Source organism: Corapipo altera, unplaced genomic scaffold, assembly GCF_003945725.1.
Source record: "Corapipo altera isolate COAL_440 unplaced genomic scaffold, ASM394572v1 64, whole genome shotgun sequence".
Classification (NCBI taxonomy): Eukaryota; Metazoa; Chordata; class Aves; order Passeriformes; family Pipridae; genus Corapipo; species Corapipo altera.
The window spans coordinates 4,610,392-4,629,242 of NW_020884893.1; the positions used below are offsets into that span (position 1 = coordinate 4,610,392).

General features: G+C 43.5%; 2 protein-coding genes across 5 annotated transcripts in view; one reads left to right on the forward strand and one right to left on the reverse strand.

Annotated features, from left to right (window-relative positions):
* The first annotated feature begins 4,990 nt into the window (after nucleotides 1-4,990).
* Nucleotides 4,991-9,301, forward strand: FAM210B (family with sequence similarity 210 member B). The gene is made up of 3 exons (XM_027646059.1): nucleotides 4,991-5,143; nucleotides 7,145-7,317; nucleotides 8,734-9,301. Exons 1-3 carry the CDS (start codon nucleotides 4,991-4,993, stop codon nucleotides 8,948-8,950), a joined length of 543 nt encoding a protein of 180 aa, XP_027501860.1. The 3' UTR covers nucleotides 8,951-9,301.
* A 2,621-nt stretch (nucleotides 9,302-11,922) lies between these two features.
* AURKA (aurora kinase A) overlaps nucleotides 11,923-18,851 on the reverse strand; it is a 7,539-nt gene continuing 610 nt past the window's right edge. Inside the window, exons 1-9 of one of the 4 annotated variants that reach the window (XM_027645849.1) lie at nucleotides 18,539-18,637; nucleotides 17,961-18,045; nucleotides 16,668-16,950; nucleotides 16,025-16,103; nucleotides 15,156-15,347; nucleotides 14,369-14,507; nucleotides 13,845-13,993; nucleotides 13,129-13,303; nucleotides 11,923-12,611 (exon numbers count right to left, since the gene is read on the reverse strand). In XM_027645849.1, coding sequence (XP_027501650.1) covers nucleotides 12,426-12,611; nucleotides 13,129-13,303; nucleotides 13,845-13,993; nucleotides 14,369-14,507; nucleotides 15,156-15,347; nucleotides 16,025-16,103; nucleotides 16,668-16,950; nucleotides 17,961-18,045; nucleotides 18,539-18,630 — 1,380 coding nt within the window. In that variant the 5' untranslated portion in view covers nucleotides 18,631-18,637 and the 3' untranslated portion in view covers nucleotides 11,923-12,425. Of the gene's footprint in view, nucleotides 12,612-13,128; nucleotides 13,304-13,844; nucleotides 13,994-14,368; nucleotides 14,508-15,155; nucleotides 15,348-16,024; nucleotides 16,104-16,667; nucleotides 16,951-17,960; nucleotides 18,046-18,460; nucleotides 18,638-18,851 lie in introns of those variants that run through there. The other 3 variants (XM_027645848.1, XM_027645850.1, XM_027645851.1) reach the window with 3 other exon arrangements.

The window sequence follows — 18,851 nt, forward strand, 5'->3', positions numbered from 1 at the left end:
CCTGAGTGAATTGTTTACACTTCACTGCAACATAAATATCAATCTAAGGGTAGAGGATGGTAAATTCTTCCCAGACCTGACTTATGCAAACTTTTCTGGATACCAAAAAAGGTGACTGGAGTTAAATGTTAAAGTCTGTCTTCCAAACTTGGAATGGGTCGGTGATAAGCACGTCTCAAGGAGCACAGCAATTATTCCTCCTCATATGTAACCCAGTCACTGCAAGGTGAGAACAGCTGGTGGCTTCTGTGAAGGAAGCTGTGTGTCCTCAGTGCACACAGGGACAGGCAAAAAGGCCAAGAGCTGTTTGGACATGGAGCCAAGTTACCCTCCACATCAGGGTGAAACACATTAGTGGGTGCCGAGGAAGCTGCTTCTGCTGTCACTCCCTGCAGTTTAGCTGGTCCGCGAACAAACAACCCTCCTGCCTTGCTGGGGCTGTCAATCCCATACCCAGCAGGAGATGTTGGATGTGATTTACACTCACACACATCCAAATGGCTACACATCACACAAGCCAAATGAAAAATCACCTCATCAGAAGATTACTAGGGAGGATCTTGTGGAGAGGAGAATTAATGCTGCTGACTTGTGTCAGCTACAAGACAAAGATCCAGAAACAACTATGAGAACTCCATAAGAAAGAGAGGGACCTTCAGTGCTCAGCAGCGAGTCTGCTCACACACGTGTGCACATGGAATCAGCAACAGGTGCCATAAATACAAGCAATATGGATATTTTCACCTTTATTTTCTTCTGTTTTTACTGTACACCCCTTTTTACTCAACAAGACTAAGAAGTCAAAGAGCAAGAGCTGCTTAGTAGGTGAAATTCATGTTTGGGCAGAGGATCCCACAAGTCATTACATAAATGGCCTGATTTTCTTTATAAAGGATTTCAATTGAAGCCACAGCTCCCCTTGCTTGGACAGCCATGGAAGTTCCTGCACCTCTCCAGGTCAGGGAAAGGAAAGAGGCCCACACGGCCCCATTCTTCAAGGATTTGGAGATAAATAATGTAAATAATTCCTCCTTTGCAGTCCTGTTTAAGATTTCTCTTACCCTAAATTCCTCTCACAGACAAAAATACTGGGGCTGGTTTCCCTTGGATTTAGCTATCCTGGCACTGCAGACTTCTCCCATTTGAAAACCAAGTTTTCACTGGTTTTGCTTGAGAAGAAAGATGTTCCAGAAAGCTGACTGTATGTACTTGAACATTCATGACACAAGAATTTCCTAATAAAAATGTTTGTCAACTGCATATGGATATTCCTTTCCTGATACCATTTTAATTCTTATTCATCTCATCAACTAGCCACATTATCTCACCTTCATGATTTAAACGCTCCTGGAACATGATGTGAAAAGCCGATGCACTAAAGAACTAGGTCACTTAAAACTATTTCATATGCCATGCCCTTAATTTGCCTTAGGTCCTTTTCTGAATGAGGTTCATGGTCAGCTGCCAGCTTCTCTCATTATATTTATATACATGACATTACTATATTTGTAATAAAGTTAAATGAGACAGCTTCCAGCACGCACAAGCAACTGCCTCCCTCTCTCACACAGGAACCAATTCCTATGTGTCCATTAGAAGACATTATATTTTGGAACCAGCACATTCACGATCCCTGAATTATTTGTAGATTAAATGATTTGAAAAACGTGTAATGAATTTGCTCTCATGCAATTTATAAAACTTAGCAGACTTCCAAGACTTCTTCATCATCAAAACATCCTTGTAGTTTGACTAAGACATTCTTACATGCAGGCTGCTACTGAATTACTAATCACACTTATCCCTACAAATGGATTTAACTCCTGACCTATAGTGCTCGTTGCAGAGTCCCACAAGCGTCAGGGGCAGTATTTAGCTTGGTCTCTTGGCAAACCACAGATTGAACAACTCTGCAACATTGATTTCTAGCTACAGAAATTGCACATTTCAGTTCTATCACTGTTCCTGCAGCACTGACAAACCCAGAGAGATTTTGACTTCAAAAAGTCAAATTATGGAAGGGAAATTGTTATCTAAGAGGTTTGTAATAGATACCTTTGCTATGTCACTGCATCATACACATTCTGATAAAAGTATGACAAACATTTCTGACAAATTATACAGAATGGTCATTATGGAAAAGTCTTTGCCTCACAGGAATCCAAATGCGTCTTCTGGTGACACTATACTTACTGCCTCTTTGGTGTCTCTCAGCTCATTTCCCAGCTTTCCACTTACTGATGATAAACAGTAGCTGCAATGGCACAAATAACACAGAACCAGAACAGCACTATCTGGCTGTTGGAAAATTAAAAAAGGAAAATAATAATAAACTACATGAGTTGTACCTTCTCCCCTTTGTCTTAGTTACAGTGAGCACAACAGAGTTAATGTCTTTTTCCCCTGCACTTATAAACCATCTTCCCATTAAGGTATCTTGGCAGTGTTTGCTCCTTTTTCACTGAGTGCATATCACTGGATGTTTACTATATTGTTCCTTCCTGCTTCTGAGCAAAACCACCCACTGAGATTTTGGAGACAGCAGCCAGACAGACTGTACACATAAAACTGCCAGCCTTAATGCTTTTATGCCTCATTAGCTGACCTCCTGCTCCTTTCTGCACTTGCCCAGGATTTCTAGATGTCCAGCAGCAGTGTAACACATCTCTCATGGGAGAGCAGCTCCATGGTCTCTGTCCCACAATGGATTACATACACCACAATAGATTAGATACACCAGACAAACTCAGGGAAGTGTCTGTGTCCATGTGCAGAGTCCAGAGGTGGCCTGTGCCAGTGGAACTTCACTGACATCACCTTCACTGAGACCAGAATTAATTCCTGAGATTTTTTATTATTCAGAAAGAAAAAGGACAATACTGTAGTGTGGTCTTGCTTAAAGCACTGCCATAGTAATATCATCTGTCTGCTCAGGTAGTTATGGTGCGTAAACAGTCATAGAAAACACATTAGCAAATTGCTTTGGAACAGTAATAAACATAATAAATAGATGAAATTGTGTTCTAAGAAAGTATTTTTCTACAAAGCATTCAGAGAGAGACCAGATCTATGAAGCTAGAACTCAAGGAAAAACACCCTAGAACTGGTAGTCCTGTTGATTATACCCAGAACAGATTATTTCAATACAACCAAAGCCCTCCCCCTCTCTTCCTCCGAGATCCTTCTTGAAACCCATCTGTTCTGTGGTGCACTGCACTTAACAAGAGCCTCCCACCACACTGTTCCAGCATTGTAACACTCAGTGTTGTCCTGTGCAGCTCCAGTTTGTACTCCTAAAGCACAAGTTCTTCCGGAGGGAAGCCCTTCTGTTTATGGGACACAGTTGTCCCATTGTACTCAGCCCTCTGTGCTTCCATCACTGCAGAAACTACAGCGTGGCTGAAGAGGGAAGGCTTTGCAGCTGGGCAAAGAGCAGGATTTTATTGCTGGGGCTCAGCACTGAGGTGCAGTTTGAGGACATTAATGCAGTTAATGTGATATTCACCCTTCCCCCTGCAGGGAGTGTCTGTGATGGCACAGAGCCATTTTGGAAAACTGCAGACATGGCAGCTGTGACAAAGTCGTGATCACAGGTATGAGGGTACCCTCTGCAAGTTCACTGGTGACACTGATCTGTGGGGCTGTCACACACTGGAGGAACAGGATGGCATCCAGCAGGACCTGGACAGGCTTGAGAGGTGGGACTGTGCGAAGTTCAACAAAGCCAAGTTCAAGGTCCTGTGCCTGGGTCAGGGCAATCTCAGGCACACCTGAGATTGGCAGGTTGGGTGAAGGATGGATTGAGAGCAACCCTGAGGAGAAGGGCTTGGGGCATTGGTGGGTGAGAAGCTCAACATGCCCCGGCCATGTGCATTCACAGCCCAGACACTCCCTGTGTCCTAGGCTGATCCCACAGTGTGGGCAGCAGGTGAGGGGAGGATTCTGCCCCTCTGCCCCACTCAGGTGAGACCCCATCTGCAGTGGGACCTCCAGCTCTGGGTCTCCAACATAAGGACATGGAACTGCTGGAGCAAGTCCAAAGGAGGCCATGAAGTTGGCAAAGCTACTTAGAGCAACCCCTCTATGAAATGAGACTGAGAAAGTTGGGGCCCGGAGAAGAGAACACTGTGTGGAAACCTCAAAGGACCTCTCAGTTTCTAAACGGGCTACACGGAAGCCAGAGAGGGACTCTTTGTCAGGAACAGGAGTGACAAGACAAGAGGGAATGGCTTCAGGCTGAGAGAAGGGAACCTGACACCCCAGCAATCCCACCATGTGCCTGAGAGCATTTGTCCAAACGCTCCTTGAGCTCTGCCAGGCTCATTCCCTCAGGTGCTGTCACTGGTTACCAAAGACCTGTTCAGCCTGGAGAAGAGAAGCTTCGGGATGACCTAATTGTGGCCTTCCAGTGCCGGAAGGGAGCCCACAAGAAAGATGGAGAGAGGAGGGTCTGAGGGCACTTTGTACAGCTGGAGAAGAGGAGGCTGAGGGGAGACTTCATTGCAGTTCCAACTTCCTCGGGAGGGGCAGAGGAGGGGCAGGCACTCAGCTCTGCTCTGTGGGGACCAGGGACAGAACCCGAGGGAACGGCTGGAGCTGTGTCAGGGCTGGTTTAGGTTGAATATCGTCAAAAGGTTCTTCCCCCAGAGGATGGTTGGGCACTGACCAGGCTCCCCAGGGCAGCGGGCACAGCCCCAAGGCTGACAGAGCTCAAGGAGCGTTTGGACAACGTTCTCAGAGACAGGGACAGGACTCGACGATCCTTGTGGGTCCCTTCCAACCCAGGATATCCTCCGGCTCTGCGACTATTTACAAGCCCCTTGAGTGACATGGAAACGGCTTCAAACTAAAAGCCGGTGCGGTGGAAGGTGCCCCCGCCTCACGCAGCCCCGCGAACGGGGCCGCTGCGGCTTTAAGGAGGCGGGTTTGCGGCGTGTGTGGGGCTCGTCATGCGCGCAGGGCCGGGGCCGCCCCGGTGCCATGAACAGCCATGTACCGCCTGGCCCGGCTGTGTCCCCGCCTGTGTCCCCACAGCCCGCCGGGCCCCGCCGGGCCCCGCGTCCCCCGGCCCGCTTGGGCCGCGCTCCGGCCGCCGGTGCCGCCGCCGATCCCCCGGGGATGCGCCGCCGGCAGCTCCGCCAAGGTACGTGAGGGGGGCGAGGGGGCGCCTCTCGGTGGGGAGCGGGCGAGCTTTGGCTTAAAGCACAAAATGCCCTGACCTCCAAGCGTTTTTCAGGGTTTCTTGGGGTGCCTTTAGAAGTTCGGTCCCACCCATCCCACCCCCCCAACCCGAGGCCATGGGATCATTAGATCCTGTTTATCCCCGGTTTCTGTAGGAGACGGGGAGCTGTTTTACGCCTGCTGTTGCCAAGACTGTGAATGTGAGCTTTCCAATACGCCTCGTTTATAGTTTCAATTTCTGCATTTTAATTTGCAGGGTGATTTCTGTAGCCTCGTTACAAAGCATAACAGGATGTTTCAGACGCGTTTTCATGCCTTAAATCACCGAAATTATGTGAATAAAATTGTGTTTCTAGCAGAAATACTGTAGCAGCAGCAGCTTTCTTTGCTAAGCTGTGCATTATTCAGGGCATGACCACCCTGGGTGGTCCAAATCACATCTGCTGAAGTGATTCTATTTTAACGTCTTGCTTCAACATCATTCCAAAATTGCCTGGTGTGTGAGACTGGGAACACAAGTGAATTGGAATGGGCTTGAATGATGAGAACAAGCATTTTTTTAGTACATATGATCCATCTGTACCACAGTTCCCCTGAGGCTCATGTACCTCTGTAGTTTGTCAGATCCTGTTTTCTCAGCAGCCTTCTGAGGAAAATCCACGTTTTGCTCCTTAAATAGATAATGACCATCTTTGTTTGTATGAAAAATTCACTGTAAGCTATTAAGTATTAAAATACCATTCAAACCATGCTTGGCTTTTAAGAAAATGATGCTGTAGAATAAATGAGTGTTCTTGACTAAGCATGTGGCAGTGATTGAATTGTTGGAACAGCTTTTGGCAGAAGGTATTATGAAACTATTTTGTTATTCAGATAGTTGCATTCAGCAACTCAGTATTTAAATTTTACAAGCTGGGAGTCAAAACAGCATTTTTCCCTCCTCCCCAGTAAATAATTCCTTCCTATAATGACACTGAAGAATGAGAGGATGTGTTCTGAAACACAGTGAAGCAGGAGCCATGGAGTACAACCATGGAATCTAATTCCTTCCAGGGGCTGAAAGTAATTAGAGTGTCTAACTATGAATCCATTCTTTTCATTAGTGAGCTTGCTTAAAAAATAGTTTTGAGTGGTTTTTTTCCTCATTTGCTGGATCCTGACGCTCCTGTCAGTATTTCTTCTCTGGCAAGCCCAGAGAGGCTGTCTTGTTGCTATCAACAGTGTCTGATTTCAGTTTACTTTGGGCTGTTTAGTGTGAAGTTTTGCACTTTAAATGTGCCCAGATAAAAAGCTGTCAATCACTTCTACTCTGACAAACATTTCAGTGCAGTTGGGCTCTTCACACCAGCCCTGGCACGTCCTTGTAGTTGTTGTCTACGCCGTGGCAACAAAATTGCTCGTTGCTGTCAGCACTTGCAGTTCCGCAGTTCTTCCTTTTATCAGCTGATCTGCACAGGGTGATTTATAGGAACTTAAACACTGGATCTCTTCCACCAGTGAGTTATTACTAAGCCAGCAGCAGCCTGGTGTCAGGTTGGCTTCCAGTGCCACCAGCTGCTTAGCCCTGGAATAAAAAGCTGCGTTCCAAGAATTCACTGTGGAAAGCTGAGCAGTGGGTGTAAGCAAGGGGCTCTGCCACCTCAGTCTCATCTCTCAAACAGTTGTGTGGGTGTGCCTCGGAACACATTTGGATTAAATAATCTGATTTTAATTATGAAAACTGAATTATGCAAGAATTTACACCAAGATCAGTGTATCCCTTTGATAAGAATACTTGGGAAAAGGGACCTTGCCTGGGCTCTGCCACAGGCATCTGCTCTGCTGATGTGAAAGAGCAGAAGTGTGTTACTGTTTTCCCAAATCACTGTTTGCAAGACACTTCTTTCATTATTTCACATTGGTTCAACTGACTGGAATATGATCTTGTGCTTAATACTAATAGATACTTTTGTTTTCTCTTTAGGATGCACATGAACCCCCCAAATACACAGCCACTGATCCCAGTGGTGAGAACAAGAAACTCAACAAATCCCAGCAGCTGAAACAAGTTTTTAAAGAATATGGTGCTGTAGGGGTTTCATTCCATGTTGGAATTTCATTAGTGTCTCTAGGAATCTTCTACCTGGCCGTGTCAAGGTGAGGTTTGTACAGTTGTCTGTTGCCTCAAAGTAGTGGTTTAGCCAAGAAAGATATATTAAGCATTGTGCTTATTTCTGGCAGGAGACATGTACCTTATGCCTGTAGGATCTATACACAGTAACCTGAATTTTGAGGGTGGATGGGTCCATAAGTGGGTCTGATCTCCCATCAGCCATGAGAGAAGTTGTGCATGATATTTTTGCACAGGTTCACCGTCAGTGAAAACAGCAGAGACTGCACCAGAGTAACTGAACAGAGGAGAGAATGTCTTTGTTTGGCAGAGATATCTCTTGTTCTCACACAGTGCCATGGTCTGTAGAGATAGAGCCATGCAAAAGCATTGGGGCTTAGAGATAAACTTATTTTTCTGGGTGTTGAACACAGTTTCTGCAGTTGAACTGCAGGAAACAACGGCCACTAAAACAGGATTAGAGTAAAAAGAACATGCAATGTATATGGAAATTGTGTGTGTGGCTTTGGTGGGAGTGCATCAGGTACAAATGTCTGCTGAAATGAGGTGTTTCAGCTGAGGGGACAAACATTCCCTGCTGCTTCCTCTTGACTCCAGTGGGAATACAGGAATTTCTCCCATTTACTACTTTGTGGCACAGGGTGACAATGAACTCCCAGTTAAAAGGTAATGTACTGGCAACTGAAGGGAGAAAAGTCACACTAACAACTTCTTCTGAAAAATTGCTCCAAACACAGGAACCTTGATGAAAGCTGCTGTGTGTATAGAGAACTAACATATTCATGGATTTGGTTGATAATGCTCATTTGAGATCCATACTACTTCCTTCACTTGCTAGATTTTATATAAGATACTTCTCATTGTAACAGCTTTGTACCCCTGTGTTAGAACACTCTAAGCCCAACAACAGGTACTTCATTTGGTTTCTATTATTCTATGTTTAAGTGATAAATTTCCTCCAGAGACAGGATTGGCTTTATTGTGAAATTTGGAAAGACACATGTCCAACACAAATTCACACTAACTTTTTGAAAATCCCTGTGTGGAAAAATAGATTATTTTCTCTCCAAAGGCTGAGCTGAAGGGTTGGAACTAGATGATCTCTAAGATCACTTCCAGCCCAAACCATTCTGTGATTCTATCAGTATTTTCCATGCACGTGCTGCAACCGTACATTTGGAAAACTGAGGAGATATTTGACTTCACAAGGAACTTGCCAATTTAAGAAAAAAATTGAAATTGGGAAATACTGCATGTGTTGTTGATACAGAAGTAATTTAAGCTGTTACTGCTGAAATAACCCATTCTTTTCAACATTTAACAGCATCTAATTTGCACATCAATTCCAGAGCTGGAAGTGCGCCACGTTAAACTGCGCTTTATATTTTAAAAAATACAAACCTTAGAATTAACTAAAGGAGCCTTGTTCTCTGTCCCCCCAGCGGTGTGGATATGACTGCAGTTCTCCTGAAGCTTGGTTTCAGTGAATCCTCCCTGCAGTCCAGGATGGCTGCAGGCACCAGCACCTTTGTCCTGGCCTATGCTGTGCACAAGTTGTTTGCTCCGGTCCGGATCAGCATCACGGTGGTTTCTGTGCCCTTTGTTGTCCGGTACTGCCGCAAAATCGGGTTCTTCAAACCTCCTGCCTCCAACCCGTGATGATTTGTCACTGGATTTGGGTTTTTAAATGCTCCATATCCACAAAGTTTCTATAAAAGACTTCCTTGGATTCTATGTTTGTGCTGACCTCATCTTGCATTTCTGACTTGTTCTTTCAGGTAAATGTCACTGTGAAAAATGCTCTCCTTACCTTCTTTCCCTTTTGCCACCTCTCCTTTGGAAAAACCTGTTAAAATGGTGTCTGGTTTCCACTGCAACTGGTAGTATAAATGCTTTACAACGAGCAGTCTCTTAACACATTCTGGGGCTTTATAATCTTGCTTTCTGGGCCTTAATTTTTTTTCCTTGTCAGAACTGAGTCTCAGCATTAGTTCCTTACTGTGTAGCTGAGGAACAGTAAGATTCTCTTTCCAATAGAATAGTATCCTACTACACAGGTAGTTCTTTTGGTAAGAGTTTATATTGTAATCTAAAGGGGCAAGTGGGTGTTTCTTTTGTTAGGAAAAGGCTTTTGGTATGGCCTGTCTTGTAGTACAACACATACAGTGAATTAACTTTAGTGGGAGTACCCCTATAATTATTGCAGTGATAATTGTTTTAGCCAGAATAAGTGGTACACTGGTCTGAAACTACAGCTCCATTGTACTACTTCCATATTCCAAGATTTTATTGTTTGAAAATGTGTTTTATTTATAGGCTGGGAGCTGGTCTTACTGAACTGCTTTATTTTTTTTTTATGCCTATAGACTCAGAAGGGATCTTGAGTCTACTGAAATCAGTGTAACCAGAGTTACCTCCTATGTGAACATACTCCAAAGAGAATCAAGTCAGAGACAAGCTGTGGTGTTTTAATGTCCTGAGATCTGGCTTTGTACTGGAAACACATTTTTGTCTTAAAAGTAACCCGAGCAGTTTCTGCTCCTGTGAAGGAGTCCTGAACCTGCACCTGAAGTCCAGACATTCCAATTCATAGCTTCAGAGGAACAGTTCCTGTGGTTTTGACTGAGACTGGTGAATGTATCAATTACAGCTGCTTTTCCTTTCCTTATTCTATTTTTCTGCTTTTCCTTCCGCTTCTATTAGAATGTAGATACACATGTGCATTTTCACATTCTACCTTCCAACTGAAGACTGAATCCCAAAACTGAGTAGTCAGGGTAACATTCTGGGGTAAGCCTGGCTTTGAGACTCAGAACTGTGCTGGTGTGAGACAGGCTGAGCCAGATCTGTGGGGTTTTGGACCTGTTCCTCCTTCCAGGTCTTTTCACCTTCTCTTTGTCCTTACACTGGCCCCAAGGTGGCTCTGACAGATGTGCCCATAGAGGAATTTGATTAAAGTAAAAGAGAGGAAGTTGCCCTGGTGATCAATTTTTTTTTCTGAAATTTAGTGAATTAATAGGAAGGAATCATGAGATGAGGATGAGAGGTGGCTGAGGGAGAAAAAGAGCAAATAACTTCTTGTTATGAGCAGCCTATTGCCATAAAATTAAATTGCACCTTAACTCCTTCCTCACATAGAAAGTCCAATCCAGAGGCAGGTTGGATGCACTGAAGTTTCCCAGCTCCATCTGTACAAAGATAACAGAATTCCAGAATAAGTAGGAGGCAGCCTTGTTGTCTTCATTTAGAATCAGTTCTGATAGTCTGTTTTGTCCTAAAATTGAAGGAATAGTCAAAGCTTGTTCTTTCTCAAAAATCACATATAAAGCTGGAATCAGTTAAAGCAAATGTACCTAAAAGTCATTAGAAGGCACCAGCACTAAACTAATTTTCTTGCTGTAAAAAGAAACAGCTTCATATAAATTATGACTGGAATTCAGATTACTTAAAATAAAGATGGTTTTATAGACTACTAGCAATTTGTTTAGATGAAGTGGGTTTTTTGCAAAGTATATTTTAAATTAATTTGAGAATATATTTTGAAGTGCACCTTACATCAAACCCACAGTTACCTGGATTTCAAGTATATTAAATATTCCACAAGCTTCAGCTGGAAGTCAAGAACTTTATGTTGCAATTAGAGTGTAAGACAAGAGCCACATAATAATAAAAGAATTCCAGAATAAGTATGAGGCAGCCTTGTTTTCTTATTTAGAATCAGTTCTGCTAAGTCTATTTTGTCCTGAACTTGACAGAACAAGCTTTTACTCTTCCTTCTCTTTCTCAAAATCACATGTAAAGCTGGAATAATTTAAAGCAAAGGTCATTACAAGGCACCAGCACTAGAGTTTTCTTGCTGTAAAAGGAAACAGCTTCATATAAATTATGACCAGAATTCAGATTACTTATAAAGATGGTTGTATAAACTACTGGCAATTTGTTTAGATGAAGTGGTTTTTTGGCAAAGTATATTTTAAATTAATTTGAGAATATATTTTGAATTCTAGAATCCTTGCTTGTAAAAGGATCATTTTTTTAAAAGCATTTGTAAAATAGTGAAGATGACATTGAAGTCTTATAATGAAAATACAATAAATTGCTTTCTCTTAGTTTGCATGAAGTGTTTTACTGGAAAATAGTTGGCCTGCAGATTTTGGTGGCAAAGGTCCTGACCCTTGGTACATTTTAGAGAATGTCTTCCAATGCCAGATGTTACTATGACATATCCTATTTGATAACAATACTTTCCAGACCTTTCTCTTAGAAGTGCTTGCAGATCATGTTGTGTTTGAATGAATTCATTTAAGAAAGGACAAAGCAGGCTAAAGTCTAAATAAATTAACAAGGTAAGGAGCAACACCTTTGGTACTTACCTTGTAATCCTGATTTGGGATTGAGGGATAGTAATTCATGCTAATTTAAGATAGTACTTAAGTGCTTTTTTTCCATTAATGCAGTTTCCATTAATTAAGTGTACCTGCTTGGTGGTACCAGCACTCTGAAAAGAACTTTATACCAGCTTCCTTTTTGACAGAGGTGGGAATTAAACTTACTCAGTGACCACAGAGGAGGAGTTCAGTTGTGCTGCTGTTAGAGACAACCAGTGCCACAAGGAACCCCAGCATGCTGGCTGCAGTGTAACAAATCTTTATTTCAAAGTTGAGTGCTCACATTGAAAACAAACTAGAGACAAAAAAATAACTGACACATCATTTTTAAAACACTTGAGAAATGCATTCATCAACTCTCTCAGTCTCAGGTTACACCACAGTTAAGACACCCTTAGCAGCCCAGGAAGCGAGGAGCAGGTTCCTCCAGGATATTGCACTGTTCAATGAGCCAAAGCAACAACTTCCTCTGGTTGGAACAACAAACCATTACCAGGACTGACCACAAGAGCCTTGAACAGCTTAACACATCAAACCTGGCCCACAAGTACCTGGATATCAAGTATATTAAATATTCCACAACCTCCAGCTGGAAGTCAAAGAACTTTATGTTGCAATTAGAGTGTAAGACAACAACAAGGATTCCAATTGCCATTAGATTCCAAGACCTGCTTTTTCTATTTGTAAGCATTACAGTAGTCACAGTACAAGACTCCTCTTGTTGATCCCATAAGGTCCTCCTAAAACTACGTTTTGGATGGGGCAGCAACATCACTCTTTCTGCTGCTGGGCATCTTTGTAGAGTTTGCTGTGATCCAGGGATGGAGAAGAACATCCTTCAGGGGCAGTCGATGGAATGGGTTGTGCTTCAGAAGCTTGGAAATTAAATCCCTCGCACCTTCTGTTACAAATGGAGGATACTTGAACTCCACCTAGGAAAAAAAGGACACTAAAGATGAGGGAAAAAGTTCTTTGGCAATAACCAAACTACAGAACCAAAGATGAGATCAAATAATTTCATCATAATCCTGAACAAGGCTCTCTCTGCTTGTACAAGTATTTGTATAGTTGTGTATATTTTCAGCCTGCTTCAAACAGAACTAGTTTGCTGAAACCTTTCTGGGGTCTGCAACAGGAAAAGTTATGTATTTTTAATAACACCTTGAATGTTAAATATTCATTTTATCAATTAGAAAAGCTGTTAGAAGATGAGTTGCTTTATGAAACATAGAAATTCAGATGTAGGCAGAAACAGGGTAGAACCAAGGAAGCAAGACAAGGTATCTTGAAGTCTCTTTATAGTCATTGCACTGAATGACTGAAGACAGTCTTGGGGATACAGTTTTAAACAGATCATTATGTCATGCTACAGTTCTAGTGAAAATACATCTGTCATTCAAAATTTCTAAAGCTGAAAGGCAACTTGTCCAAATGAGCACTGGCACTTACCCTAGAAATAGCTCTGTAGGTTTCCTGATATGTTGCTGCTTCAAATGGTGGTTTCCCTACAAGGAATTCATAGCACAGAACTCCCAGGCTCCAAATATCCACCTTTTCATCATGTGTTCTTCCCTCAATCATTTCAGGAGGCAGGTAGTCAAGTGTCCCACAGAGAGTTGTTCTCCTGCAGGAAAGTCCAAGTTAATCACTGATTATGGCAATTATAGGATCTATTTCCAGAGCCAGATAAAAACTAATGCTGACCATCATCAGTACCTACCTCAGTATAGTCCACCTGAATGGGCTCAGCACCACCAGAATACCTGGCAAAGAACTGCCAGCAGTACATTTTCTCCTTCTATCTCAGTCCCTGCAATCACTTTTCTCTCTCCTTTCTTCAACTCACTTGTGAGAACAAATACAGTCCTCTTTTTTTAGGTGCAATTTCACACTCAGTGGGAAATAACCATATTGCCAGTGTTGGTCTGTCATCTCAGAGACCACTGTAACCCTCCACCCAACCCTCTTTCAGGGTCAGCAAGGTTTGAACTGTTGAAAAAACAGGATAACAACAACTCCTCTGCTACACCAGTTCACTATTAAGACCTTTGTTGTGGTAGCATTTTTTCCCCAGTATTTTAAGAAGTTCATCTCCATTCCACAACTGTGTGACACAAAAACTGCTATTTTCACTAGAGAAAGATTTCACTACATTGAATTCTCACCTAGATGATGGAGCATGCACTGACCATCCAAAGTCAGCAATTTTTAACTCTCCATTTGAGCCAAGCAGCAAATTTTCTGGCTTGATGTCTCGGTGAATGACACTCTTGGAATGACAGTATGAGAGGGCATCTGCTAGTTCAGTGATGTACTGTGTTGAGAGAGAACAACCTTTAATAAAGACATTGTCACTAGAGTTTATCTGGCTGCAGTACAGCTTTTTCTAGGCATAATCAGTAGTGTTAAGTTAAAGCAATTATTCCTTAAACCCTTCAAATCTGGCAATACAGGCTGTGCCTGAAGTGACCAAGCACTTGCAAAATCAAGCAGTTGTGAACATGCATTATTACACAGCACTAATGTAACTGTGTTCCCAACTTATTCCCTGTCACAAGCCCATATGCAAACCAGCATCCAAGGAATCTCAGTGTCATAGCAGAATACAGAACTTTATGTGAAGAGCTGGCTTTATCCTGCAGATATTCCAGCTACTAAAAGTGATGTATAGGAAGCTGGAACAACCTACAGTAGCAGTTCTTTGTTCATCAAACTTGATGAGCTTCTGAAGTTCTTTGTAGACTTCTCCACGAGGTGCATACTCTAGAATCAGGTAGACTCTGCTGGCATCATGGAAGTAGCCATATAATCTGAGAATGTTGGGGTGCCTGCAAAGAGATTTAAGTGTTATTCTGAACAAGGTATTTGTCCAAAACCTTTAATTTCCCTTTCCTGCCTCTCCCATTTCAAGACCAGCATGTGAACTTCATAAGTGTTCCTTCAGATCACAACAAATCAAAAAGAGCTTCATAGCAGAGAGATGGTGTTCACCAAAGCAGCAGCTTAGAGTCCCTACTGGAAGCAGCCAGCCAAGAGATTGGCTAATTCTTATCTTCTGAACATAATTTTCTACAGCAGCTGGAAGACTAATTACCACTGAAGGTGCCAATTCCTATAGGTTTAGGAATTGAAGCTTATGTATTTTCTGTGAAAACTCAATTTCTTCCTATTTTCCAGGAAGCAGAACACCAGAAACAAGCTCAGACTCGAGAAACTGCAGCCACATAAATCCAAGCAGCATTTTTATAATAGGAAGATTTGTAACCAGAAGTCACTTCATTGCAAGGCAGACAAAGGTAAATTGTGGTGCAGAAAGGCAAAAATCCTGACTAGGAATACCAGGGTGTCATATGTTTAAAAAGAAACTTTTCTTTCAAGAAAGAAGAAATCTTATCATAAAGAAACCTTATCAGAATCCAGGTTACTTTATTTATTTGAATGCAAACAAAGCAGAGTAATTAGTCACTAAACTTTACCTAAGATGGGACTGTATTTCAACTTCTCTTCTTAGTTGATGTTCTACACCGGCTTCTTCAAGTTGTGTTTTAAAGAGCACTTTCAGTGCAAGAATAAATTTACTCTGTTTTTCACGTGCCAGGTAAACGTTCCCAAATTTTCCTTTCCCCAGAGGACGACCAATTTCAAAATCTTCAAGGGACCATTGCCTTCTGGAAGAGGAAAGTTAAAAGCTAGATTCTTTTTGAGCTTTGCCTCCTAAATTTACAGTCACTTTTAATGCTCATGTTCAATAGATTCTTAGTGATTTTAGTCTTGAAGAGAACACCATAAGACTAAAAGTATGCAATGAGACTTTCCAAAAGGAAGTTCTGAAAGCTATTTTATTCCTTCCTAAAATTTATGCAGACTAACCTTGATAATAAATAGAGACTAACACCAACCACACTACTACAAAATCAGAACTGGCTCCTTTGGATACATTTAACAAAAACACATCAGTAGTGCATGTCAGAACTATTTAAAGCAGCCACAAACAAATCCAACTTCATCCTGAATTAGACTCCAGCCTCTTGCCCAGATGAAGGAGGCTTTATTTTCAAGAGTGCATCTCATGATTGGAGCAGCAGCTATCATGGGGAGAGCTACTCTGCATTTAGCATAAAGTTTTGTTTAGTTTACAGCAAATCCTTGTTCCTGAGAATTTTCAGTTCAAAGGAAGATTTCCTAGTGTTTCACATGTTATCACTGCAAAGTGTAGGGATCATCAGTCTCCACAACTAAGGGGCTCAAGCAGCCTTCAGTTTAAGTGTAGCATGAAGTTCTAGAAGTTAAAAACAAGCCTAATCCAACAGGCCTCAGTTATCTAGAATTTAGGTATAAAACTTACTTTTTAGTCTCTTCACTTTTCTTTTTGGCAGTCTCTTCAGTTTTCTGTTTAGAGGTGCTTTCTGCTTCAGGATTTTTTGCTATGAACAGAGAAGTAAATCAATTTATGAACCAGACCTACAAACACTCACACAGGAACAAATCTAACCTTTGTGCACTATCTGAAGACATTCTTAGAATACATTCTATGACACTTTAAGCAACCAGGCATAGCTGACCACTGGGAAAGAAACAGGGCTAGCAAAATGTAATTTTAACAACTTTCTTAAAAAATGAACTGCATGAGGTTCCCCCTACCCCCAAAGTATATTCTTGTATATAGAAGATTAACATCAATCCTCTAAAACCTCAAAATTTGAGTGCAAATTACATTAACTCAGAGCTGGCCAGTGAGCACCTGGAAGTTTTTAACACACATTTTGGCTCTAAATGATCAGTCTGAAGATTCGTTTACAAGGATAGTGCATTAACATCTAAGGTGAAGCACGTGCTGCTCTTCTGTTTTGGGGCACAGCAAAGAACTTCTCTACAGGGCTGTTCCCAGATTAGCAGCAGCTTTAGGTTTCCTGCACTCCACTCTGGTTCACAGGAGTATCCCCAGTGTCACAGCTGTGTGACCACAGGCACATCATCCTCACAATTACCAGGCCCTGGAGCCTGTTGGGGTTTCTCGCTGTTCTTGCTCGGAAATCGAGGCTTCACAGTGGCCTGGACGGGCTGTTTGGGTCGGAGCTGCTGCGCTGCTGGGTTTTGGCACAGTTTTTGGGTTGACAGCACAGGTTTTTGGGATTGCACAGGAACTCGCTGGGGAAGGTTTGCAGGACACAGGACACGTTGTGCTTGAGCTCCACTGGTCAGTAACTGGCTCTGGGCAGTGTGCTGAGACACAGGGACACGTCTGGGGCCATCCCCAAGGGGATTAACAACCTGCAAAAAGGAAAGATTTATGTTAATTTTAGAAAAACTCATAGCAGAACTTTTCCACATCTGAAGAACATCAGCCAAAGGTATCAAGACAGCAGATGCTCGCTACAAACACATGCCCAGCTTTGAGTCACTGCTGCCCTTAGTACTGTCCATCCTAATCTATCTTGCACTGCAAGAGGAGTTCAGCAGAACAAAGCAAATTCAGAAGGTTCACCTGCTTTTATACTTTCAATCTTTTGTTTCCAGTGAGAAAAGTTAATTTATATTTAAGAAAATCTTAGTCATTTTAGAGTCCTTTGGCTACAGTTAAGTTCAAATGCTAATGATCAGCATTCCTACATTTTTGACCCTCTAATTGTGCTTATGCAACAGTTTGTACTTTTTTCTCCCCTTAGATATTATTTCTGATTCAGTTCACTAAAAATAACACGTTGACAGGTTCATTAAAAGGAAGCTTTGTTTATGCTAATCCAAAACCTCACCAGGACTATTTGGTATTAAGTTAAAAAAGTGAGAAAGTGCTTGTGTTTCTAAATAGAAAATATATGTAATCAGGGTGATCTTGAGCACTGCTGCATGTGTGGGTTAACAGCAACATTGACACAGTGCTTGCTTTTGGAAACTATCTGGAATAACTTGATTTTACACACTTACTCTCTCTCTAAGAGATCTTAAAGTACTTATAACGTACGGAGGATTTCCCAAATCAAGTTACGCTAATATTAGCAACAATAAAAAAAAGTAAGCTCTAGGCACTGTTCTCTCCAAGAGAAAGCTACAGAAGAGTAACATTACCACGAAGTTTATAATCTCTAGTTCCGGAGAGAAATACACCTCACCAACGCCCCCACTAAAAAATAAAGCAAAAACTGCCAACCCCAGACCCAACCAGACAGACCCACAGAATCTTCGTGGCAATCTCACGAGAATTCACGTAGCAAGACCAGCGATCCAGCATAAGAAATGGCTCAGGAGAACTAATATAAAAACCTCGTAATTCGGACGTTTACCTTGGCAGCGCGGCCGGGGTAGGCGGCGTAGTTCTCCTTCTTGCTCCTGTCCATAGCGCCCGAGGAGAGGGACACCCGGCTCGGCCTGGGAGGAGACGGTGGGGAATAGGGGTCAGCTCAAAGAACACGCGAGCTCTCGGGCTCTTATCAACAACCACCTTCCGCCGCCACCGAACGCCGTCCGGGGCGGCCCCCCCGGGGGGCAGGGACACCCCACAGAGCCATAGGGACCCCTCGGCGGGCAGGGACACCCTCTAGAACCGCAGGGACCCTCCCGGCGGGCAGAGAACATCCCCACAACCACAGGGATTCCTCGGCAATCCCTCAGAATCACAGGATCTCCCTGCAGAAGGACAGAGACCCCTCTGCGGGCAGAGACCACCCCCCAGCAACACCGGGACCCTCCGGCAGGTAGGGAACCCCCCAAAGCCGCAGGGACGCCCCCAGCGAACAGATACACTCGCACAAAGCCTCGGGGCCCTCTCTATCCTTCCCGATATCCCTATTCTCACCCCAGCCCGGCCGCCTCAGAGGCCGCAGCGCATCTGTTTGAATTCAAACGGCCGCGCCTTAAATACCCCTTTAAACCCCGGCCGTCCGCCATTGGCCGCCCTGCCGCCGCCCGCGCTCCCTGATTGGCTTCCCCCGCGAGGCGGCCCCGCCCTCCCATTGGCTGTCCCGCCGTGCCCGCCCCCGCCGCGGGGCGCACGCGCGGTGCCCTGCCCTGCCCGCGCCGTGTCGGTGGCCGCGCCGCTCGCGCGTTACGCACTTTGCGTAGCGCCCGCGCCCCGCGGCGCGCGCCGCCCGCGCACTTCCCGCCGGCCGCTTCCGCCGCTGCCGCTGCGCAAAGTGCGTAACGCGCCCGCGCCCCGCCCGCCGCGCTCGCACCTG